At 38.2% G+C, this 25,240-nt stretch overlaps 1 protein-coding gene, 1 non-coding gene and 1 pseudogene across 15 annotated transcripts in view; 1 reads left to right on the top strand and 2 right to left on the bottom strand.

The window, feature by feature from the left end:
- Positions 1–1,792: 1,792 nt before the first annotated feature.
- On the bottom strand, positions 1,793–2,846 carry LOC108314546 (annotated as a pseudogene). Its single transcript, XR_001829525.2, has one exon. The product of XR_001829525.2 is annotated as a proteasome subunit alpha type-6-like (transcript).
- A 1,277-nt stretch (positions 2,847–4,123) lies between these two features.
- On the bottom strand, positions 4,124–12,381 carry LOC108314545. Its single transcript, XR_001829524.2, has 3 exons — positions 12,165–12,381; positions 8,802–8,917; positions 4,124–6,094 (listed from the first exon to the last, which is right to left on the bottom strand). It is a non-coding gene; the product is annotated as an uncharacterized LOC108314545 (transcript).
- A 41-nt stretch (positions 12,382–12,422) lies between these two features.
- PPP1R12A (protein phosphatase 1 regulatory subunit 12A) overlaps positions 12,423–25,240 on the top strand; it is a 158,904-nt gene continuing 146,086 nt past the window's right edge. For all 13 annotated transcript variants that reach the window (XM_017543461.2, XM_017543462.2, XM_017543468.2 and 10 more), the window contains exon 1: positions 12,423–12,922. In XM_017543461.2, coding sequence (XP_017398950.1) covers positions 12,686–12,922 — 237 coding nt within the window. In that variant the 5' untranslated portion in view covers positions 12,423–12,685. The remainder of the gene's footprint in view (positions 12,923–25,240) is intronic.

The following is a 25,240-nucleotide window of genomic DNA, read 5'->3' as shown; positions in this document are numbered from 1 at the left end:
CTGACCTGATAGGATAAGATCCACACTCCTTCAAATGGCATAAAAGATTCTTCATGATCTATTTTCTGCCTGACTTACCAACCATATCTCTTGCCCATTCTTCCTGCCAAAAAAAATGTACACTTCATCAATTCTGACTCTTCATTTTCAGAAAAAAAAGTGTAGTGTCATTTTCCTTTCTGCTTTTGCCTCTGTTCCTGTACATGGAGTGTCCTCCCTAATTCACATTGCATCACTTCCAAACACCTCATTCAATTCTCCCTTGATTAGCCATCTCTTTCCCTACCACTCTCCTCCCTTGCCATTTGGAATCCATGTCTCTTTGGTAGGTTCCTAAACCATTATGTACATCCCAGTCATTAACTGAAATAAAGACTATAAAAGAAGTAATTGTACGTGGGGAAGATATTAAGTTCCATTTCATGTGTATTAGGCTTGAAGATTTCATGTCAGTAGGCAGTTGTGTAAATAGGTATGGGACTTAGGTGCAATATTCGGCCTTCAGGTTGGGATCTGAGAAAAATTAAATAGAAAAGAGAGTTAAAGATGAAATCCTGTGAAATAAGATGTAGACAGAGAAAAATGAGGCTTATAAGAGGAGTCTGAAAAATAATTACAAAGTTAGGAAAACCCAGAAGAAAGTAGTGTCATGGAAGACAAGGGGAAATTTTCCAGAGGGAGGAAATATTCACCATGGTCAAATACTGTAAAACATCCTTTGGATTTAGCAATTACATCAGTGCTAATCCTGATAAAAACCAGTTTTAAGGAAGGTGGTTGTTATACCAAACTTGAGTGGACTGAGGAATGAATTAAAAACATGGGTATGGAAACCATGAATATAGATTACTTTATCAGGAGTATTTTTTTTTGAATTGGTGAAGAAACATTAGGCTTTTATATAAGGTCAAGGAAATATTTTTTGTATGATCTATTTATTCGTTTAATTTTGGCATTTCTCAACAGGGAGTTATTAGCATTTTGGGAAGGGTACTTAGTTGTTGTTTGGAAAATTCCTACACATTGCAAGTTATTTAGTTATTACTCTCTTCCTCATAAACCACAGCAGTGTTCCACAATCATTTTGATAATCAAAAATACCTCTACCCACATATCCAAATATCTCTGGAGTAATTGCATCGACTCTATTAGAGAATCACAACGCAGTCTCCCCACAATCCATTCTTTTTCTCCTTCATGCTTTATTGCAAAAAATATCAGACAGCAAAGTTGAAAAAATAGTAAAAGACATTTGGATATCTGTTACCTAAATTCAGAAATTAAAATCTTGCATTATCGACTACTTATATGCATTTGTATTTGTTTTTTATTTCATGGAATCATTTGAAAGCAAGTTGTCAATATCATGATATTTAACATACTCATCTCCTTAAATTAAGGATACATTCCTACATAATCACATTATTACATCTTAGCACAGAAATAAAAATTCCTTAATATCATCTAAAACACAATCCATATTCAATTTTTCCAATAATCAATTAATATATCTTTTTTTCAAATCAGAACCTAATCAAAACTTACATGTTTAATTGGTTGTCATAGTTTTCAGTGTCTTTTAACTTAGAACATTTTTATTTTAATTTTTTTCTTTTTTTTTCTGAGACAGTCTCGCTCTGTCACCAGTCGCCAGGCTGGAGTGCAGTGGTGCGATTTCGGCTCACTGCAACCTCGCCTCCTGGGTTCAAGCAATTCTCCTGCCTCAGCCTCCTGAATAGCTGGGACTACAGGTGCACACCACCACACCCAGCTAATTTTTGTATTTTTTTTTCCAAAAGCACTGTTTTTATTTATATAGAGTCCTAACCACTTCGGCAGTAGAAGGAGTGGGAGAGGCTCCTTTTTCAATCCAGGGACCTCCGTAATGTTGGTTTGTTGTTACTAAACACACAGTTAAGTGACATCATGGATCTGGTAAACTAACGACAATATTTAGTTTCTCTCTGCTAGAGCAACAAGGTGAGCATCAAACTCTGCTTCTGTAAGAATCGTGAATTTAGGATTTTTCAACTGTCACAACTCCAACTTCTATGTCTGAAGGTTTGAAATCAATTGATAGAACAGTAGACAAGCATGTAATTGCAGTTTCCACTGTCTGTTCAAATGTCCAATCAAATTTCTTCTTCACTTTTTTTTCAAGGAAGCTGGTTGAGTCAGTCTGTTTAACTCCTGCTGCAGTGGCTTTAAACCCACAGTAGTAACCTGCAGGATCATATATACCTGAGGGCCTTGCTCTTCATCTACACCAATTAAAATCATACAACAACCAAGAGGCCTCATTTCGGCATTCTGTGTATAGACCTGAGAAATCTCAGCAATTCTTTTACACAGCATGTTCACAGGAATCTCACAGCCATACTTGTATTTCCAGTTAGCTGCCTTGTAGCGTGCCCTCTGCACCTGGGATCTGCTGTCAGCTGTCATTCTGGTCATCACACAACCAATGTTTTCAGTTATCTTGAATAAGTGAGTCATTGTGCTGGAATCCAATAATTTGTCAGGTACTTTCTTCTGTGTGACAATTACTGCACAGTCTTTTCCTCTGACAGCTACTGATGTAAGGCTATCCTGGTTAAGCCTTAAAAGCATATTCTACTTGGTAGAGCCGACCCTCAGGTGAAAAAATGGTAATGTGGCGGTCAAAACCGGCTCTGGAACCACTGGACAAGTTGGTAGAACCGCTACTTCAAACACAATCTCTGAGCCCCGCAGCTCCCGCACCAGGTGTACAAGCCCCTCCCAGAAGTTGCAGCCAATTTTTTTATTTTTTAGTAGAGATAGGATTCACTATGTCGGCCAGGATACTCTTGATCTCTTGACTTCGTGATCTGCCCGCCTCGGCCTCCGAAAGTGCTGGGATTACAGGCGTGAGCCACCAGGCCCAGCCTATTTACAATTTTTTACAACACTGACTTTTTAAAAAAGTCGAGGCCAGTGTCCTAGAGATTATCCTATATTTCAGATTTGTCTGATTAATTACGTGTGGTATCATCTAATATGCTCTTCTATCTGTTTCTAGTAAAGTGATAATTGATCTAAAAGGCCTGGTTAAACTCTCAGGCTAAAATTTAGGTAATGCTGAGGCACATAACAGAGGCTGCTCTACTATTAATGGTGCTATGCTTGATCATGGAGTTGAATCTTTGGTCATTACATATTGTTGATTGCAGGGAATGAGTGTTTACATTATTATAGTTTTAGCACTAAGACAGGGCTTAGTACATACAGAGTACCAATAGGCTACTCATAAATATCAGCTTAATAATGGTGAGTAAATGAATGATTTAAACTGATGTTAAGTGATAGCTAACAAAATAAGAGAGTTGGGTTTTGACATATATGTTCTAGAATCCTTGGTTATATGTCTAGCAGAGGAAACAAATTCAGTGTTTATACATTCAATTACTGTTATTTTTTTTGAGACAGAGTCTTGTTCTGTTGCCAGGCTAGAGTGCAGTGGTGCAATCTCGGCTCACTGCAACCTCCACCTCCTGGGTTCAAGCGATTCTCCTACCTCAGCCTCCCAAGTAGGTGGGACTACAGACTCACACCACCACACCTAGCCGATTTTTTTTGTATTTTTAGTAGAGACAGGGTTTTGCCACATTGCTCAGGCTGGTCTTGAACTCCTGAGCTCAGGCAGTCTGCCATTTTGGCCTTCCAAAGTGCTAGGATTACAGGCATGAGCCACTGTACCCAGTCTTGTGTATGGTAATTTGTTATACAACAGTAGAAAATGAATACATATAGGCAGTGTGCGTTTCCATTATTTGCACTCAAGAACCCTAACTGGTTCATGTATCTACTGCTGGGGAGTGCCGAGATAATAAATGGAATTATCACACTCTGTCTCGTTCTATTACTACTATACATATTTTTTTTGAGACAGAGTCGCTCTCTGTTGACAGGATGGAGTACAATGGCATGATCTCAGCTCACTGCAACCTCCGCCTCCTGGGTTCAAGTGATTCTCCTGCCTCAGCCTCCTGTGTAGCTGGGACTTCAGGTGTGCACCATCAGGCCTGGCTAATTTTTGTATTTTTTTTTTAGTAGAGACCAAGTTTCACCATGTTGGCCAGAATGGTCTCTATCTCTTGACCTCATGATCCACCTGCCTCAGCCTCCCAAAGTGTTGGGATTACAGGCGTGAATCACCGGGCCCGGCCATTACTACTATTAATAAAAGAGGGGAGGGATGCTGGACAGGTGACATTAAAACAAACCAAAAACAGAAGTCTACTACATAGCATTCAACCTTCTAAAATTTAGAAGAAGTTAACTGTTATTTATATAATAGTTTCTACCTACTTTCCCATTATCCCATATTTTTTAGTAACAATTTTTAACCACAACCTCCATTATCTTAATGGTAGTATTTTAAGCCTTCATTTATTCATTATCTTTAAATTATGATGGTGAGGGTAGAAACACATGTTCTCTGTAAGTTCTCAAGACACTATGGGGTCATTTAGCCTAGCCAGACTACTTGACTGAACCATAATGAGGGCAAGCCTGTAGAATATGAGTACTCCAAGATGCTACTAAAATGGACAGATGAGCATAGGGAAAAATTAGCAGAACATTCCTCATCATCCCATTTTCTTCCCTCTACAACTCCAGCTGCCATCCAAGCTAGATTTCCAAACAGAAAAAGGCATTGCTCATTCCAGTTTTAAAATCTGAAGGTTTCAACAGCTTGCCATTGCACTGATGACTTTTCAGTCTCTGAGAATTTTCTTTTAAAATGAGATAGGTCATATTTTAAGCCTTATTAACATCTTAATTCTCAGTTTATGCCAAGGATTAATTGTTTGCTGCTAGCAAGAGTAAGTCATAGGATAAACGCTTTGGGAGGAGAGAAAAGTTTTGAAAATAAAGCATTCTTTACATTTTACCTAGGGGTATCTGAGCTATTTCGAATAATTCTTTGTTACACTTTATAAAATCCTTCAATCATCCTCATTTTTATAATAAACATGTTCACTAATTTGTATAGACTTTCCATGATTAGGTTACTATTTCTCCAGCTCTGTGTCCTGTTATGACTTTCTTGTTGCTTTGTGTTCTGATACTACTATAACTGTTCCTTTCTGCCTTTATACAAATAAAATTTCACCCCCACCTTTACACATACATCATGTTTATGCCTAGCCAATTCCTACTCTTCCTTAACGATGATGAGTGCATGTATCATTACCTTCTCAGAGACTTCCCTGAGAGGCCCTCATATCTGCCCCTTCCTTCAGCACCCCAAAGTACATTCTTCTGTGCTTCAACAGCACATCCTACATTCTTTTTATCTATCTTCCTTCCCTTACCCTGTAGGGTAATATATACAAACAGTGCTTATAACAGGAATGGGTACTTAATAAATTCTGTGTAAGTATTAGCTTTTATATTACATTAAAATTATGTTTCAATATCAGCTTCCTCCATTAAACTGTGAACTCCTTAACCTAAAGCACAATGTTTTATTCACCTCTTTGACTTACTTATTGGATTACAGTAGGTAATCAAGGAATGTTTGTTGAAGTGTAAGATGGAAAGAAACTATTATTTATTGAGCCCTGTATCAGGCAAGATTTCTAAAATATTTTCTCAAAGATGTCCCTTTTAATCCCTGGAACCTGTAAATATGATGAGCTATCACTCATGTGATTAATTATTGTTAGGCAGTCTATGAACTTTAAGACAAAGAGATTATCTAAATTCATTAGCTTTTAAAGGCAGACACGTTTCTCAGGTTGGTGGCAGAAGGGAAGTCAGAGAGATTAGAAACAAAGCCTGAGAAAGATTTTATACAATGTGACGGGTTTTGAAGATGGAGGGGGCCGTGTGTAAAAAACGGGGAGAGGCCTCCAGTGACCCGCAGCAGACAGCCAGGAGAAAACAGAGAACTACTCTTACAACTACAAGGAACTGAATTCTGTCAACAATCTGAATGGGACTGGATGCAGATTCTTATCCAAAGCCTCCAGAGAAGAGGCCAGCCCAGCTGACACCTTGTTTTTGGCCTTCTGAGATCCTAAGCATAGAACCCAGCTGAGCCCACCCAGACTTCTGACCTACAAAACTGTGAGATAATAACTGGATGTTGTTTTACTATGCTTACAGCAGTAACAGAAAATAAACCCAAACCCCTACTACATGCTGAATATATGCAAGGCTCTTTATCTATATATCAGGAAAGAATCTCACTTAGACTCCTCAAGATCATCTTTCCTGATTTTCTGCAAAGAACTAGGTCTCAACTTTACCACCTGGACAGTAGAGAATGCATTATCAGTCATTCTTGGTCTTTTACCTCCACCAGGGTTATATGTCAAGTTCCTGAGATTATACATACACAGTGCTCCTGTGGTCATGTATTGTGTCTGTGTAATTAGTTAATGCTGAAGCATCTATCCTAGCCTGGTCTCTTTAGGCATCTTCTCCATCCTTTAAGTCAGCCAGGGGCAGAGACTCTAGGGTCTCCCACTTGAGTGGACCCCTTCCAAGGCCTTGAACTTAATTATTTGTAATTTAAAATCCTTTTTCTTAAAGAGAAATATCTAAACTGTAATAATGTCAGGTCCCGGAAAACCTGGATATACCCTCAGCTCGGATCTTTCCTGGTTAAATCAGTCTCTTCTCTTCCCCACACCTCCACACCTCTTAACTGCTAGTAAATTCAGAAATTGTCTTTTCCTCTCTTTAGTCCAATTTTTTTCTTCACTACATTTAGTGGTATCTGAATTTATTCATTTAAAATGTATTCATTTTCTGTCCCTCCATACTAGAATGTAAGCTCATTGATGGCAGGTACTTCATTAGTTTCATTCACTCCTGTAACCCCAGAACCCAGAATAATGATTGACAAAAAATCTATGCCAATCAATACATATTCACTGATTGACCTCAGATCCACCAAACCGCTACATTTCAGCCATGTTTGTAACACATCTACGTTTGACTAGTGTGAGACCCAGGCCTACGTTCCAGCTTCTATGAAGCAGCCATTCATTTTGAGATCCTGTCACATTCTGGGGCTACTTCCAGAGATCTGTGAGCAAATCGCTGCGGTTCAACAGACAAACAGACTTCTCTCTCATTCTTTTGAGTCTTTGTGTCACTTATTATTCTCAGTGAAATCTTTCTTTCCCATAGAAGCACGCAAGGATGGCTTGGGTGAATCCCTCTGCTTGGTTCCCCCCTAAGTAAAAATAACATTCCAGGATAGTACAGTCAAAATTTTTGTGAAGTGAAAATAAAGGCAAATTTAGGCAAGTGAAAATAAAGGCAAATAAAAAATGATGTTATTTTTATTGATTTATAATGTTATGTATACTAGCAACCTCATATACTAATTCCAATCAGATCACGAGCCCTGAGCTATTATTAAACAGAAATTGGTGGGTGGCCATTTCAAGTTAGGAGGGAAAATGTTTTGAAAGCAACTTCTGCTTTCTTCCTTGCCACAAACCTGCCCTGACGCAAGGAAGCAGAGTTGCTATCTGCTTAAATGAGGGAAGGAAAAGGCAAATACAAGAACACAAACAAAATCTCAAATTTTTTTCTCTCTCATATACATTATTAATTTAATCTTTAAGACAATCACATGAAGCTGATACTATTCCCACTTGCCAAAACTGGGCATGGTCAGTATCAGTGATGTTGTGTCTGTTATGACTGCATATTTTGGCTCTCAATAATACCTTACTTTGTTTTTGCACTCTGGTCTGTGAAGGAATTTAAAAGCTTTACGCAGGATTTGATTTGAAGGACAATTGGATTCTTCAACTAAATACTAGTGATCCAAGATAAAACTCATGCCCCTAAACTTGCCTTCCAGATACTGAAGACACCTTGTTTGTAATTTATTCTTGTAATTTCAGTGCTAAGGAGCATGACTCTTATTTCTGAAAGTCCTTCAGCACAGGGATACTTTTATACAAATTGGCCTTCCTACCAATGCCTTGCCTTCATACCTTGAGTTGGGTGTGCCACTAAGGCCCATCCTGTAACCTTCACTTAATTAATCATAATTATTATTACATATACTAATTAAAGTCAGCCAGTTTCCTAAAGTGTAGGACATGTAGACTGTTGGTACATGAGGTAATGTTATAATAGGTAGATGTAACATTAAAATAACAGTGAAGCATTTTGCACAATATTCTTTTTTCACTATCTTTTAATCTTTCTGATAATGCTAAATTGAAAAATCTTAGGTTGATGCTCATATGCCCAACCCTTACCAATATCCCTTTTTTAACAAATTGAGAGCACAGCGTAGGCTCAGACCCTTGACACACAACTTAACTGATGTTTTGTTTTCATTGTATTTGCTTTAACAGTCTTCTTTATGTCAAGTGGAAATGTTTTTCACTTACCAAAGCCACATAATGTTGCTTTAAAATAAAGTTATTTTTAAATAAATTTATTTATTTTTAAAAAGTTAAAGAAAACATTAAGCAAATACAAGTTATTTGTGGTTCTTGGATCCGGCAACATGATTGTGATAAAGGTTGGTAAACATTAAGTCAGATGAAGGGGCATGTGATGTTCTGACACAACATGATACAGATTGGGAGTCATGTGCAATGGAGGTGAGTTACCATCTCTTTAGCAGTATGACTGCACTTTGGATTGTTGCCAGTCACTCATCTGATTCCTAGTTTTGGGGGACCAAAGAAGTTTCATAGGTGTATCAGCCACTACTTGTACTGTGCTAGGGTTAGTTTCTTGAAATAAAGTCTCATGTGGCAGAAAATTTACCCTAAAGTAAATTAGAAACTCACCTTATAATCCAGAGACAAGACAAAGCATTAGATGCTATGATCTAGAAATCAGGATTGGTCTAGAAATGGAGTCTGAAGCAAGTTACGGTCATTCCACGTTGGTTCTGGTCAACTCCCTGGGTGGAATTAAATAAATTATAATGTGAACGGACTGTAAACTTTTTGGCAGGTTTTATTTTTTTAAACAGAGTCTTGCTCTGTTGCCCAGGCTGGAATGCAGTAGTGTGATCTCAGCTCACTGCAACCTCCGCCTTCTGGGTTCAAGCAATTCTCCTGTCAGCCTCCTGAGTAACTGGGATTAAAGACACGTGCCACCACACCCAGCTAATTTTTGTATTTTTAGTAGAGACGAGGTTTCGCCATGTTGGCCAGGCTGGTCTTGAACTCCTGACCTCAGGTGATTCACCTGCCTCGGCCTCCCAAAGTGTTGGGATTACAGGCATGAGCCACTGTGCCGAGCCTTTTCTTCAGGTTCTTAAATAAAACATTGGAAAGAAATTATTATGCAATGGAAGAAAGTTTGGATCAGGTGTAGAATACAGGAGATAAGACCAAAGGTCTTTGTTGACTGTTCTATTCTCGAGTATGTAAATGTAAACTAGTATCTCAGGTTTAAATTAGGAGAACATAAACATATCAGTTAAAAGTATTAATATAACTATGTACATTTTTAACAAAGGGCTTAGAGCAGAAAAAAATCTAAGCTGTGCATGTCAGCATTTCAAATACATCTATAATTTAAATTAAGTTGATCATAATTAACAAGCAAATTAATGGTTAGTAAGTAATGTCTGTAGTGTGATTTGAAACATATATATACAGATCTTATTCTGACATAAAACCCCCAGCTAGGCACAGTGGCTCACACCTATAATCCCAACATATTAGGAAGCCAAGGCAGAGAATCACTTGAGCTCAGGAGTTTGAGACCAGTCTGGGTAACATAGAGAGAACCCATCTTTACAAAAAATAAACAATAAATTAGCAAAGCATGGTGTTGCACGCAGCTGTAGTCTCAGCTACTTGGGGTGCTGAGATCATGTCTCTGCACTGCACCCTGGGTGACAGAGTAAGACCCCATCTCAAAAAGAAAAACAAAAAACAACAACATGATTGATTTGCTGCAACCAAAAACATATTTATATATATATGCAAATTAGTAAGTACAGTTTTATTTGTACTTCTACTTTATGGCTTAATTTGCTTTGAAGGAGCTAAAATGTATCCTCACATCCCAATCTGTTTAGAGGCCATTAGGAAGTGAAAATATTTACGTATCTCCTGTTTCTTCTGCTTAGACAAATATAAAAGCGTGTGTGTGTGTGTGTGTGTGTGTGTGTGTGTGTGTCTTCTTTTTTTCTTTTTTTGTGAAGATAAGGGTCTAGCTCTGTTGCTCAGGCTATAGTACAGATAGCTCACTGCAGCCTCAAACTCCTGGGCAGAGTTCTCCTCAGCCTCCCAAACTGGTAGGATTACAGGCTTGAAACACGGTACTGGGACTGTGTTGTGTCAACAAAAAGTTTTGCTTGTTCTGGAATTAACCCTAGGTCTTCAGTATCATTAATTCACTAACAACTAAAAAAAAAAAAAAAAAAAAAATCCCCCCTAAAGACAAAGTAGGTGGCAGTTTGAGAGTACTTTCAATAATAACACAGAGTGTCTTGACCCTTAGAGACATGAAAGAAGATAAACTAAACTCAGTGAAATTTGCATGATTATTGGCCCTAGTTGGTTGGTTGGTTTTTCCCTGACAGCTTCAGGGAGCTGAATGGACTATGTTTTATTAATAAACTATTGTTTCATTAATTTTGCATCCTGAAATAAGTGCTTGACTCAGGAATAGCATACTTCCCACCAAACTCTTTTTGCCCAAATGAAAACTTGAGATACGCATCTATATTCAACGGGCACTTTTAAGAGCTACCAAATAGGCTATAACGTTCTTAGAAAACAATAAAGATATGATGTCAGTTTGCCTAGGTAGAGGGAGGAGCTGACAAGGCATCCTTAAGTTCTTTTATTCTGAGAGCTGTATTCTGTGGATAGGGATTCTGTATTTTAGTGCTAACAGTATTTTTCAGAACCTAACACCATCAGTATTCAAAGGTCTGACTTACTAATATATGTTATGAACATACAATGGTACATCTTACAAATATTACATTCATTTTCTATTTCTACAATGTTTTCAGATGAAATATTTTTACCCTAACCTGGCATCTATTGCTATCCTAATAACTGTGGTTCAGAAAACTGTCTCACAGGCAGGTAGTTTCCTAATCATATTTTACTAAGTTATTTAATTTCTCAATATGATAGGCTGTGAAGTAGTCCACTGCAAAAGGCATCATGCTGAGAATAAGAAAAGCTTTTTTGTTCACAGCTCTATCTCCAGCACCTAGAACAATGCTTGACCCAGAACAGGTGCATACTATTTGCTGAGTGAATTCTAATCCTACTTCTGGGTAAAATTAAGAAAATTAACTAGTTCTTGAGGGATGCAGTCCTGATGACCCCTAAACTTCCATGGTAAGGTTTTGCGACTTTCATTTTGGCTTTTCTAAACGCTCTAAAAATAACAGGGGATAATAACAACGTAGAGTTCAGTAAATATGGTGGAGATTGCGGATAGACGGCTCATAAGACATCAGTACTACAAATCCTATGTGTACACGCATGTGGTCATACAAGGCAAAGTTAAAGTCTGTTTTTATGATGATGATAAATTACTCTTTTTTGGGCAAGTGAACTCAAGAGGTGGTTCAAATAAATGTCACATTTTTCATTGTATCTTCAGTACCCAGTACAGTTACTGGCTCATAGTATGTATTCAATAAATAGTGGTTGAATTCATTGCCTTCACTAACATTCCGTTTAAATGCTAGACGCAGCTGGGTCTTTACCCCTCCTTAGAAAGCGATGGAGCTGTATGTAACCAGAAATCCCTTAAAAGGTAAGGACCAGTAACCAGGCTCAGCTAAGCTCACGGGTAGTACCAGACAGGCTTAAAGCAAAGAAGAAGAGGATTCAAGCGTGCGAGAAAACAAAACAAGTAAAGAGAAGAGGAAAAACGTTTCTAAAGCGGGGGTTGGCAGGAAGCCAACGCAGTTACCGCAGGTCAACCCTCGTCAATAGGTGGAAACCTCAAGAACGTACCATTAAAGCCCTCGGCTACACAGACCCCACTTTTAAAAGGTTATTAATTCTGACGTGCCCAAGTTCGTCTGAGTTCCTTAGAAAGAGCAACCACCAGCACCTACTTCACGACCTATCCTCCATTCCATTCAAATAACGCAGCCAATAGGAAAATCCTCCGCCCTGAGCCAACGACTCGGAGGAGCTGAAACAGCCCAGGAGACAGACCTGCCCTGCAGAGCCTTGCAGTTCCATTGCTAGCCTCCGGAACCCCGGGAGCCCCCATCCCGGCAGGACAACCTTCCTTCCCCGCTTCCTCCCTTCGAGGTCTGTCCCAGCCCCCGCTGCCCGGGCCACACCCGCTTCCCTCCGGTGGCCCGGCCGCCCCCGCCGCAGTTCGCGGGAGCGCTTTTCCTGGGGCGGGCGCAGGCCCAGGGCGCATGCGCACTGGTCGAAGGGCGCGTCCTTGTCCGGATCTCGCGAAGTTACGTTAGATTGGCCGCCGGTGACGGGTGGCCGGGCTGGGGGCGGGAGGGCTTCTGTGGTAGGAAGGGAGGTCCGCTTGGCCGGGCGCGCCGCCCCAGTGCTCTGTGGGATACTGGAAGTCTCGAGCGTCTCCTCCCGGTTCCCAGCCCTCCTCTGGCCCGCACTCATAGAAACATTCACACACCCCCTGCCTCCCCTCTCTTCCCTCTCCGCCTCCCCCTTCCCCCCCCTCAAGATAAGAAGACCCGGCGGCAGGAGAGGGGATGAAGATGGCGGACGCGAAGCAGAAGCGGAACGAGCAGCTGAAGCGCTGGATCGGCTCCGAGACGGACCTCGAGCCTCCGGTGGTGAAGCGCCAGAAGACCAAGGTGAAGTTCGACGATGGCGCCGTCTTCCTGGCTGCTTGTTCCAGCGGCGACACGGACGAGGTCCTCAAGCTGCTGCACCGCGGCGCCGACATCAATTACGCCAATGTGGACGGACTCACTGCCCTGCACCAGGTCTGTGCGCCCGGCCGCTGGCTCTCCTGACCCTGAGGGTCCTCGTCGGCCTCCCGTCGGGGCCTGCCCTCGGCTCTCCGCCTCTGGAGGCTGGGGGCGGCGGGAGACTCCCTGCTGCGGGTGAGGGGGCGGTTTCCCGAGAGGGCGGGAGGCAGAGAACTGGTGGAGGGGAGAGCGCTGGGCTTGAGGCCCCCTTTAGAACAGTTGCTGCTGGAGTTGGGAACCGGGTGATTTCCGGGGCATAGGGGAAAAGGAACTGTGGTCGTCTTGGGGCCACAGGGCCATTTGTGAATGAGTGTCTGGGATTTCGGGTCGAGACAGGGAGGGGTGTAGTGGGATTGTGCCTGGACCCTGGTGTCAGTGATACACTTGGCGCGGGGTTGGGGTGGGGGGAGGGGGGCGGATGCTGAAAGAAGAAAACTAACAAGGGGCATTAGGGACGCTTAGGCAGATGAACATCTTTGACTTGTAGGTGGTCATTGGATTTGTTGCACTTTTTAGGACTTGATTACAAATGAGGATGATAATAACAGTAATCTAGAGCCCTAAGCCGAGTGCCCTGAGCGAACGATTTCCTGTTTTCTCATTTATTACTCCTGGTCATTGGGAGGGGAAAACAGGGTGTAATTAGCTGATCTGCACCGGCTGAAAGGAAGGGGATGGAAGTGGGTAGACTAAGGAAGCCCTCTGAAGAGCTTGCCCACCTCCGGACAGGAACATGTTGAGTCTGATACTCGAAGTTTGCCGCAGTGTCAGAGATCCTTGAGCCCCAGTCCTGGGGTGTGTACTGCGGTTAAAAAGAGAAGAATAAATATGGGACACTCTTTTCAAAGCCAGTTACCAAGCTCTGATTTTTCTTTTAGGGGTGGGGGAAGAAAGCTGGTCACAAACTTTTCTCAAAATGGATGCTTTGTGCATGTTAAAGTTTTATAGTAGTCTGATTGGGATCTCTCGATGTTAGCCAAATAAGGAGAAACTATTGGCAATCCAGAGATAATGTTGCCTTGCCTTTAACAGGCCAAAAGCAATACAACCACGTACAGTTCTGCATAAAAGCAATTTTTAAGTGATGGTAATAGGTGACAAGACATAGCCTTTTTCTATTTTCTTAGCGGGCAACTTGGAATTACTATAATAGAAAACATCTTTACAGCAATAGCTTCCCCTTAAAATGAAAAGACTTGTAAGCTATCTCAAAGTTGCCTTGGTTGTGTGTGGAAGATCATAGCCTTATTTTGAGTACTGTGGTAAAAACTTGTTTGGGAGGTTGAAACTCAAGGCTTTATACTTTATGAACATTAACTTGATGCTTTTTAAAAAGAGGTGTGTAGTGGCATTTTTTCTTTGTACTGCTTCCTGTTTAAGTGAATGATGACCATTTTAAATTTTATGTAATCGAATTCTCATATCAGGCTTGAAGTATAGCCTTTATTTACAAAGTTGACTGGATACATTGAAATGATTGACAAATTGCAGGACAAATATGGAATTCAAAATGTGGCCCCAGTAAAAATATAGCATGATCTTTAGCACTTTCTCTATTTCATTAATTTAGATTCGTTAATGCATAGCAAACTTTATTTAGCTGAAGTTTATTTAAGGCATATCATAACTCTTAAATTTTAAAACCATGGTGTTGAGAGTGAAAGAAACTTTTAGCATTAAAAATGATAATGTAATTATATAAGATGAATCTTCAAATTTCTTTCAAGTGTACTTGTTTTACACATTTTACACATTTTAGTGTGAAACAATCTGAAAGACATTTATTACTGTAGGAAGTCAGGATAATTGGATAATAGTTCGAATCAATATGTTTCATTCACATTGTCAAATGGAAATTTAAAGTTACTATTGTGGAGGAACCCAATTTTATTGGCTTGGAGAAAGAGGAAAATTTCTGATATTTACATTACTGTAATACTGGTTTAGGGAGGAAAAGAAAATACGTTTTACTGCCTTCTTAAGATCTTTTTTTCTCCCCTCAATATTCACGTGTTGCAAGAATTGTCAGACTTACCAGTGTCTTCCTGATTAACTGAATTCAGTGGTTAGTTTGGTGTTGTGTAGATACATCTTTATTGGGTATTTTGTTTTAGTTGACAAACAAGTTTCTAAATTCATGCCATTTGCGTAATATCCTTTTTGTCACTATTTGTGTGGGTTTGAACCCATAGCCTCTTCCCGCCTCCACTTTTCCATGAAATTTTTCCTTATCTGCACATTCCTGAAATCTGTTAAGTCAAAATCTTTAAAATATCAAGCATTAACATTTTTGTTATGTTTTCTTCACTCTCACTTCTTATTTATCAACTCTTGTCCTTTTTTTCCATTGTTACTTTGAAAACGGAGTTCGCTTTGGGCAAATTTAGGACAACAAGTAGTGAAAAGACAATAAATAAAATGAAAAACCACACACACAAGAAAATTTTAAGCTTTTAAGAAATCTCTTGAACTTAGCTTGCTTTCCACATTTAATGATAAAAACTAAAATCACTGATTTAATAGTCCTTGAATAGTTTCTTTAAAATTTAACCTCTCAAAAGATCATAGAATACCTAAAATGTTTTACCAGGTTGGTTATTGTTTTTTGAATATTCATTTGCTTTTCGGGTTTTTTCAAGTGTTCTAAATTTTATTGTCAAGAGAAAAGTTTTAGGAACTTCACAACCCACAAATACACTTTTAAAAATTTAGTGGTTTGCTTTCATTTTAAATATAAACAGGTTATATTTAAAGGTTTGTTTGTTGAATGTGCTCTCTCATTAGAAGCTATAAAAGATAGCCAGTTTTTAGCTGTTCTTTTTGTATAGAAATATGTCCTCTATGTAGGAGAAGAAGCAGTGTTTCTTGTCAAATTTCCTATCTTGGCCTTTCTCCTTCACCCACTCCACGGAGACTTGACCCCCCAAGGCTACAAAACAGCACAAAGTTAAGCATAGATATAAATTTCTGTTTTTTTCTAGAACCGAGTTCTAGAGTAGAATTTCATTTTTACCAACAGGGCAATAATCAGCTTCTGATTTTAAAGCTACGTGGTAGAGTTTTACAGTATGTGATTATATCTCTATTTTGGCATACTTTGTAAAGATTTAGGGAGATTGATATGGTTATATGTAGAATGCCTTATTGCTGATACTTACTGATACTGGTTTGCATAAAATACAGGGCCGAGATTTTTCTCCAGCAGTTTTGAGTTTAGCCTGTTGAGTTTAACCTTAAAATCTTTTCTTCTTCCTCTGCACCAGGGACTTCCAAGTCAGTTTACAATTCCCTCGATTCTGCAAATCTTCAAGCCTCATTTCCATTTTTTTAGGTTACGTATTGATTTAAAATGCAATGCTAATAAATATATTGTAATTATATATATACATATATATATGTGTGTGTATATGTAAATGTCTTTTAAGTAGTAATATAGTAAATACAGGTTCACGCCTTTGCCGTAGAATGGTGACTACTGTGTTCACATTAACCTTTGTAATTTCTTCAGAGAACTTCTTATTGTTCAAAAACAGATTTTCACAGTTGGAATTCAGTATTATAATTTTACTTTTATCCCTTAACATTAGAGATAATTCTTTTTATCTTTGGGCTTTACCAGCATCCTTTTTAACTAATTATTTTGAAAGTATTATTAATTCGATTATAAGACAGTTTTATATAATTGTCAGAAATTTCTCTAAATTCAGCCTAAAATGGAACATCTTTCCTTATCAAGCCCTATTCTCATTGATGTCCCTGTTTATGTTAATGATGTATACCTTTAGATTGAGTTAAACAGTTATTGTTTACTCATTCCCCTTGTCTATGTATAATCCAATCAGTCTTCTAGCTCAGTCTTTTCTTTACAATTACCTTTCCATCACTTCTTTTCTTTGTCACTCTTTCTGTCAACCTAGTTTATACCTTTATTATTTTTTTTCCTAGAGTGTAGTAATAGCTTAATTGTTTTTCCTGCCTCTATTCTCTCCCTGATTCAATCTAGCATGCATATTGTTGTCAGATTAATCTTTGGACAATATACCACTCTGGTGGTATCACTCACTCCTCTCTCTAAATTTGGATATAATACATTTTACCATTTAGCTTATGGTTGATATATCTTCATTGTGTTGTGTCCTTTATAAAATGGTTAACTTGCTTAAATTTCAACTAGATCTTTACATTTTTTATTTCCATGCCATTAACCATGCTTTTTATCCCCTCTGGCTCATTTGCCAATTAAAATCCTAGTCATTGTTCAAGATTCACATTCTCTTCTCTGGGGTGTTTACTGTACCCTTATATTCTGCCTCTCCTGCAATAAAAAAGTGTTTGTGTTTGTCTTCCCTCATAGCCTCTGAGGACCTAATCTTCCACATTTTTGTATTTCCAGAACCTAGCACATAGTAAGTAGGTGTTCACTAAAGGTTTATTGAATTGTATCTTTTTACCTGAAACTATCAATAGGAAGTCTTATAGTTATTTATATGTCGTGAGATACATTTTTGGAACCTCTGCATCAGATACTTAGCATATTGTTCTTTCACGTAATGGAATTTGTGTGATTATGAAACGAATTAAAAACTTTGTTGTGGGTCTTCAATTTATTTATTTTTAATATCTTTAGATTTTTAAACATTCTTTTTTTTTTTTTTGAGATGGAGTCTCATTCTGTCATACAGGCTGGAGTGCAGTGGCACAATCTCGGCTCACTGCAACCTCCGACTTTCAGGTTCAAGTGATTCTCCTGCCTCAGCCTCCCGAGTAGCTGGGACTACAGGCACGCACCACCACCCCCAGCTAATTTTTTTTGGATTTTTGGTAGAGACGGGGTTTCTCCATGTTGACCAGGATGGTTTTGAACACCTGACCTTAAGCGATCCGGCCGCCTTGGCCTCTCAAAACGCTAGGATTACAGGCATGAGCTACTGTGCCTGGCCTAAAAGATTCTTAATATCAACCTCCTGTCTGTTAAATTCTAAAGCAGCCTAGATCATGGTTAAGTGGTAGAAAAATACTATATCCAGTTGCATTATTAATCAACTACTTACTTTATAAGAGTCTATAGGACTCTAGGTCCTATAGAGTAGGGGTTCCCAAACGATGAACAGCGGATAGATGGGTCTGTGGCCTGTAAGGAACCAGGACGCACAGCAGGAAGTGAGTGACGGACTGGTGAACTAACATTACTGCCTGAAATCCGCCTCTTGTCAGATCAGCAGTGGCATTAGATTCTCATAGGAACGCGGACCTTATTGTAAACTTCGCTTGTGAGGCATCTAGGTTGTGTGCTCTTTATGAGCATCTAATGCCTGATGATGATCTGAGGTGGAACAATTTCATCCAGAACCACCCCCCATCCCCCATCTATGGAAAAATTGTCATCCACAAAACCGGTCCCTGATGCCAAGGTTGGGTACCACTGCTAGAGGAATGCAAAGTAAGATTAGTTCCATGCTCTATGCTATTACAATTTTAAAATAGTTTTTCTTTACTTTCCATTGCAGACAGACTTACAGATAGGTTTAGTATGAAATAATTTTGCTCTTAAAATACAAATGTGATCTACTTCTAAGGGAGCCCTTTTAAGCATCTTTGTAAAATACGCGATCCTCTCATCAGTAAAAGGAATACTTTTGTGTAGTCTTCTTAAGATGTGAAATGTAAAAGAGAAGTAATTTGTTTTGAGTTGTTAGCAAATAGTTTAATTAATTATTATGAAAAATCTGAATTAAGAGTTATTTTGTAACTTTATACTTTTTTTGATGGAGAATGTTAAGATCTTAGAAGAACCTATTGGATCACTTATAAAGAGCATTAAAGTTTGTTTCTAAAAGAATGTGCAGTGTAAAATATTTTCTCTATATAATTTTCTCTTTAGAAAAGCTGTAACACTTTATGCTGATGTCTTTCAAAAGTTTTTATTGAAATCATCCTAATTCCATTTTTAAAAACCAACCTAAACTAACAAGCAAAACCCTCCCAACCCCAAACTGGCCCATCACTTCCTACAAATAAGTGGGCAACCCTAGCCATATATGGGGTGTGCTGGTAGGGCACCAGTGCCCGCATTGCTGCTGTTATAATGCTTTTTCTTAGTTGCTGCCTCTGTGCTTCCTGGCAACACTTTTGTGGTCTGACTTTAAGGTGTCATAACCAAGACCATCTTTCACGGGCCTCAGTTACAGTATGATTGCAAGATGTGACTGAGCATTTTCTAGTAAAGCCAGGTAGAAACACTTGATGGAATAAAGGAAATGTGTTTCATCATCCATTTGTTATTACCACATTTAAAAATTATAGTTCACATAAGAAAAGTACTTTTAAAATCTTACTAGATGATTTTTAAAAGAAAATTATTTAAAAACCTTTTAATAGGGGGAGGCATAAAACTCTGTTTTGTTATTGCCATAACATGTTGCTTCTTGACATTATATGAAGTTGCTATTTTTATTGCTTCTGTGCCTGAAAAATTGCCATATTTTACTTCACCTTTCTTTTGAAAGTTTGTGTGCCTCCATAATAACATTGAAAAGACGATGAGATATTGGCATTTTGGTATACCTCTTTGAAGATTGAAGACCTTCAACAATTTTGAGTTTATTCTCAGTTGGAGTCACATATGTAGTAGCCATGACTTAATTAGTGTTTTATGGAGGAGCAGTGCTTTTCCAAACAATAGTTTAATTTTCATAGCATTCTTTTTCATTTGCTGAAGATTACCAAAAAAATAAATGGCAGAGCTGGGATTCTTATGCAGATCTGTTTGATTCCAAAACTCAAACTTTACACTATGCTAGATATCTTCTTTGAAGTCTGAAGAAGAAACTATTCTTACATCTTTTCATCATTATGGTGGTGTTTAGTAGTTGCAGGTTTCCCTGTAAATTAACTGAAAATCAAGTGAAATGGACACACATATAATTTTTTTCTTCATCCACTTTTGTTTTAGTTAGCCCACACTTTTAAGACTTTTCTATGGTAATTGGACTGCAATAGTACTGTATCTAAATTAATCTCAGAATTCAAAATTGTCCTAAATTTTAGGAACTGCCAGGATTATTTTTGATTGACTATGATGTGCAGAATATATCAGCAGCAATAGAAATGCTCCTTTTTTTGAGACGTAGAATTTAATTTTTAAATACCTTATTTTTCTTTACCCTAATAGCAATTTATATTGTGTCAGGTGTCGAGAGAGAGAGAGAGAGAGAGAGAGAGAGAGAGTGTGTGTGTGTGTGTGTGTGTGTGTGTGTGTGCGTTTTGAGACAAGGTCTCACTCTGTCACCAGGGCTGGAGTTCAGTGGCATATGAACATGGCTCACTGCAGCTTTCTTGGGTTCAAGCGATCTTCCCACCTCAGCCTCCCGATCGGGGAACTACAGGCATGTGCCACCACTTCCAGCTAAATTTTTTCTTCCGTGGAGACAGGGTCTCTTTATGTTGCCCAGGCTAGTGTCAAACTCCTAGATTTAAGTGATCCTCTCACCTTAGCCTCCCAAAGTACTGGGATTACAGGCATGAACCACTGTACTTGGCCTGTTTTAGTTTTTTTAATCATTTGCAGCAAATTTTTTATACATGTATACATGTACATACTTGACTCTTTTTTGAGACAAATTGTAGGAAACTTCTTACCAGGGATATTGGGGAAAAAAAAGAAGTCCCTTAAGTACCCTTATGGTAGGGACTTTGATTCTTTTTTCTTTAAATCTCCTTTTGTGTCTGCGTTTTGTTTTAGTAGGTACACAATAAATATTTAATGATTTAAAACAATTGAACACAGTGTAAACTAATATTTTGAAGAGCAGAATTCATAGAATATAAAATGATAATTTGGGTAAATATAAGAGCACTGACAAACTTTAAAAATATCCTAATAAAAAAGCTCATACCAACTACTTAATTTTATGATACTTACAGTGTAAAGCTAACTGTTATTACAGTAAAATAATTTATCAGTTGGCTGGGTATGGTGGCTCACGCCTGTAATCCTAGCACTTTGGGAGGCCAAGGCAGGCGGATCACCTGAGTTTAAGAGTTTGAGACCAGCCTGGCCAACATGGCAAAACCTCTTCTCTACTAAAAATACAAAAAATAACTAGCCAGGCGTGGTGACATATGCCTGTAATCTCAGCTACTTTGGAGGCTGAGGCACAAGAATTGCCTGAACCTGAGAGGCAGACGCTGCAGTGAACTGAGATTATGCCACATCTCTCCAGCCTGGGTGACAGAGCGAGACTCTGTCTTAAAAAAAAGAATTATCAGGAAGTTAGATTTATTTTTGAAGTGGGATATATTACTGATTATCAATAGAAGCTTAGTTTATGTAACTGAGAAATATATAATATATAATGAATTTCTTTAAACAAATCCTTGAGTGTTTATTTAGAAAAGGAATCTCTAGGCTGGATGCAGTGGTTCACATCTGTAATCCCAGCACTTGGAGAAGCCAAGGCGAGAGACTCAATCCCAGAAGTTTGGGACTAGCCTGGGCAATATAGTGAGACCCTGTCTTTACCAAAAAAGAAAAAAAAGAAAAAGAAAAGAAATCTCTAGTGTGGTAACATTAGAAATAATGCATATTTTCTGGTTATTTATAAAATAAAATTATATTAAAAAATTATTTATAAAATAAAATTATATAAAAAAAAAACAGTGTGAGTTATTATAAAAAAACTCACACTGTTTTTTCCAAATAACATTTTTATTATGGCTCCCTTTGTGTCAGTATTTTCAGACCTTATTATGTTTTCGTTGTTTATCTTTGCATTGTTATGCTGGCTAACCATAAAAAGACACACTTGAGTTCCGTGTTACTGCCCTAAGTGTGCTTCCTGCTCAACTCAAATACTCTTTCATGGGTGGAGACATTCCACATTGTCATGTGTTATATAGGCATTTCTGAAATGACATTCAGTAGAAACCATGGAAAGAAGTGAAAGCATTCCTCAGCTGTCTCCTTTATAGTAGTCTATTTAAATGTTGTGTTTATTGAGTGAGATATTCTGCAAAGAGCCTCACTTAATAAAAAGCTTTACTTTAACCTGATGATTTAACTCACATTTGAGCTGAAATGACTTTTTTTCTTAGTTGAACACCTCTAACAATAAAAGCATAAGATTGTACATAGTTCATGTCATTTTCTTGAATACTGGATAGTGCAAAGGAGAATACATTTTGTGAGATGTCAGTTGGTACCCTCTTAAAGGTTAATAACCATATGGGAAAGTGTATTTTTATGGACTGTTATACACATACATGTACACACATACATGTACACGTACACACTCAGTAATAAACATGCTAAATTATACATATTTTATTAGCCTTCAAAGTTGTTTTAAATGGTTGTAAACTTATTTGAATATTTATACTCTTGCATGGAACATTTCTAGAGCTTTGCTATTGGAGTTTCAGCTCCAGACATTTTTTAAAAATATCCTCTGTGTTGAGATTTTTGTTTTCTTTCGGGAGAGTTTTTAAATTTTGAAAATGATATCATTCAAAAATGTGTCTGGTAAATAAAGGTAGATCATGTAGTAATCATGGTGAAAAAATATCTGTGATTATATGATATTTTCTAAAAAGCTTATTCTTAACTGGAATATGATCATAAATAGGTCACCTTGGATTTAAGTTAACCCTTTTTACATAGTCTGTGTTTGAGTAAGCTTCTGAATTTCTAAACCTAAAGTACTGTTTATTTCTGTTCTAGATTTTGATGAAACAAGTCAATGTTATAGCTTGTGAACACAGTCTTTTTTGTGCATGTTTGTGTTTTCTGCAAAAGATTTTGGTGCTGCCTGGCACAGTGACTCATGCCTGTAATCCCAGCACTTTGGGAGGCCAAGGTGGGAGGATCACTCGAGCCCAGGAGTTCAAAAGTAGCCTAGACAACAAAGTGAGACCTTGTCTCTACAGAAAATAAAAAAAATTAGCTGAGCATGGTGACATGTATCCATGGTTCCGGCTACTCGGGAGGCTAAGGCAGGAGGATTGCTTGAGTCTAGGAGGTTGAGGCTGCAGTGAGCCGTGATCATGCCAGTGCATCCTATCCTGGATGACAGAGTGAGACCATGTCTCCAATTAAAAAAAAAAATAAAAAGATTTTGATGCTGCTGTCTCTAGATCATGACACTATTTCATTAAGAGCTATTGTTTTTCTCCAAGATAGTTTAGTTTCTGCAGTTTTTCTTAAAAGGTTTCAGCAGATGACATATTCAGCAATTTCTGTATTCCTTCCAAGTACGTGGAATCTGCTTAAGAACTTTGTAGCATATTCAAGATTTTTTCTTTTAAAATGCCTGTCGCTATTTAACTCTTTGAACCATCGTTTTTTACAGATTAAATGCCTTTATATTTCTGATCTTCTCAGTGTTTTCAATTATTTTATGATATACATGAAAATTTAATAAGTAATTATTAAGTCTTCAGTGCCTTGCTTTTATATGGGTCGTTTCCATTTTTTTTTATTTTTTATTTTTATTTTTTGAGACAGAACGTCACTCTGTCTCCCAGGCAGGAGTGCAATGGCACAGTCTTGGCAACCTCCACCTCCAGGGTTCAAGCGATTCTCCTGCCTCGGCTTCCCGAGTAGCTGGGGTTACAGGCATCTACCACCACGTTTGGCTAATTTCTTGTATTCCCACCTCAGCCTCCCAAAGTGCTGGGATTATAGGCATGAACCACTGTGCCTGGCCTCCTTTTTATTTTTAAACATGGCTTACTTTTGTTTGTTTAATGTTGTATGTAAATTTTATCCCAAATAAAAATAGTTGTAAAAGTTTAAGAATAACTATTTAATTAAAACTCTAATGACAAATATAAAAGAAATTGAATGCTAAGCAAATTTCTAGGACTGGAGTTTGCTCCATTTAAAAGTTTAACACCCTTTTATACATCTCTCTACAAGTATGTAATTTTTTATAAATGGGATCATACCTAATTTTCTGGTTTATAACTGCTTTCGAAACATTGTATATTTTAAGATATATTTGTGTGTTAATATTCATATACATTTTCCCTTTTAATGAGTACATGGTATTCCATGGGTGTGGAGTGTTGTGTGTGTGTGTGTGTGTGCCTGCGTACATGCATGTGCATGTGCATATACATCTCAGAATTTATTTCTTAGTCTTTTCCTGATGAACATTTAGTGTATTTTCCACTTTCTTATGATATGGTGAATATTATACCGTGTACATCTTTACTCATCACGTTGTATTCCTTAGGATTGTTTCTTAGAAATCTCACTTGCAATTTTATGTTTTGCTCAAAATAGCATGCCATTTTCATGATCTCTTATACAAAAGACTTTTTTTTAAATTTTACTTTAAGTTCTGTGATATATGTGCAGAATGTGCATGTTTGTTACATTGGTATACATGTGCTATGGTGGTTTGCTGCACCTATCAACCTATCATCTAGGTTTAAGCCCTGCATGCATTAGGTATTTGTCCTAATGTTATTCCTCCCCTTGCCCCTCAACCCCCCACAGGCCCTGGTGTATGATGTTCCCCTCCTTGTGTCCGTGTGTTCTCATTGTTCACCTCCCACTTATGAGTGAGAACATGAGGTGTTTGGTTTTCTGTTCCTGTGTTAGTTTGCTGAGAATGATGGCTTCCAGCTTCATCCATGTCCCTGCAAAGGACATGAACTTATTCTTTTTTATGGCTGTATAGTATTCCATGTGCTACATTTTCTTTACCCAGTATATGTATATGTGCTACATTTTCTTTATCCAGTCTATCATTGGTGGGCATTTGGGTTCTAAATGTGCAAAAGACATTTTTAATAAAGTTTCTAGTATATTGAAAATGGAAAACTAACCTTGAAAGTACTAATGCTGACACACATCTGTTACATTCATGTGATAGCATTATCCCCTATCCGTCTCCCATAGGAAAATTTTTGTTTTATGCATTATTGTTGTTTTTTTTTTTTTGTTTTAAGATGGAGTCTTGCTCTGTTCACCAGGCTGGGAGTGCGGTGATATGAACACAGCTCATTGCAGCCTAGACTGCCCGGCCTGAAATGATTCTCCCACTTCAGCTTTTTGAGTGGCTGAGACTACAGGCATGTGGTACCGTACCCGGTTGACTTTTAAAATCATTATTATTTGTAGAAACAAGGTTTTGCTGTGTTGCCCAGGCTGGTCTCGAACTCGTGGGCTCAAGCAATCCTCCTGCCTTGGCATTCCAAAGTGCTGGGATTACAGGCATGAGCTACCATGCCCAGATGAGGAGAATTATTTTATTGCTTTATTACTCTGTGTGTGTTTGTATACAAAATTTGTCATATTTCACTCAGAGAAGCAATTGAGGAAGACAA

Source organism: Cebus imitator, unplaced genomic scaffold (assembly GCF_001604975.1).
Source record: "Cebus imitator isolate Cc_AM_T3 unplaced genomic scaffold, Cebus_imitator-1.0 Scaffold156, whole genome shotgun sequence".
Lineage (NCBI taxonomy): Eukaryota > Metazoa > Chordata > Mammalia > Primates > Cebidae > Cebus > Cebus imitator.
The sequence above is the reverse complement of the archived record's forward strand: the minus strand, read 5'-3'. Positions and strand labels throughout refer to the sequence as shown.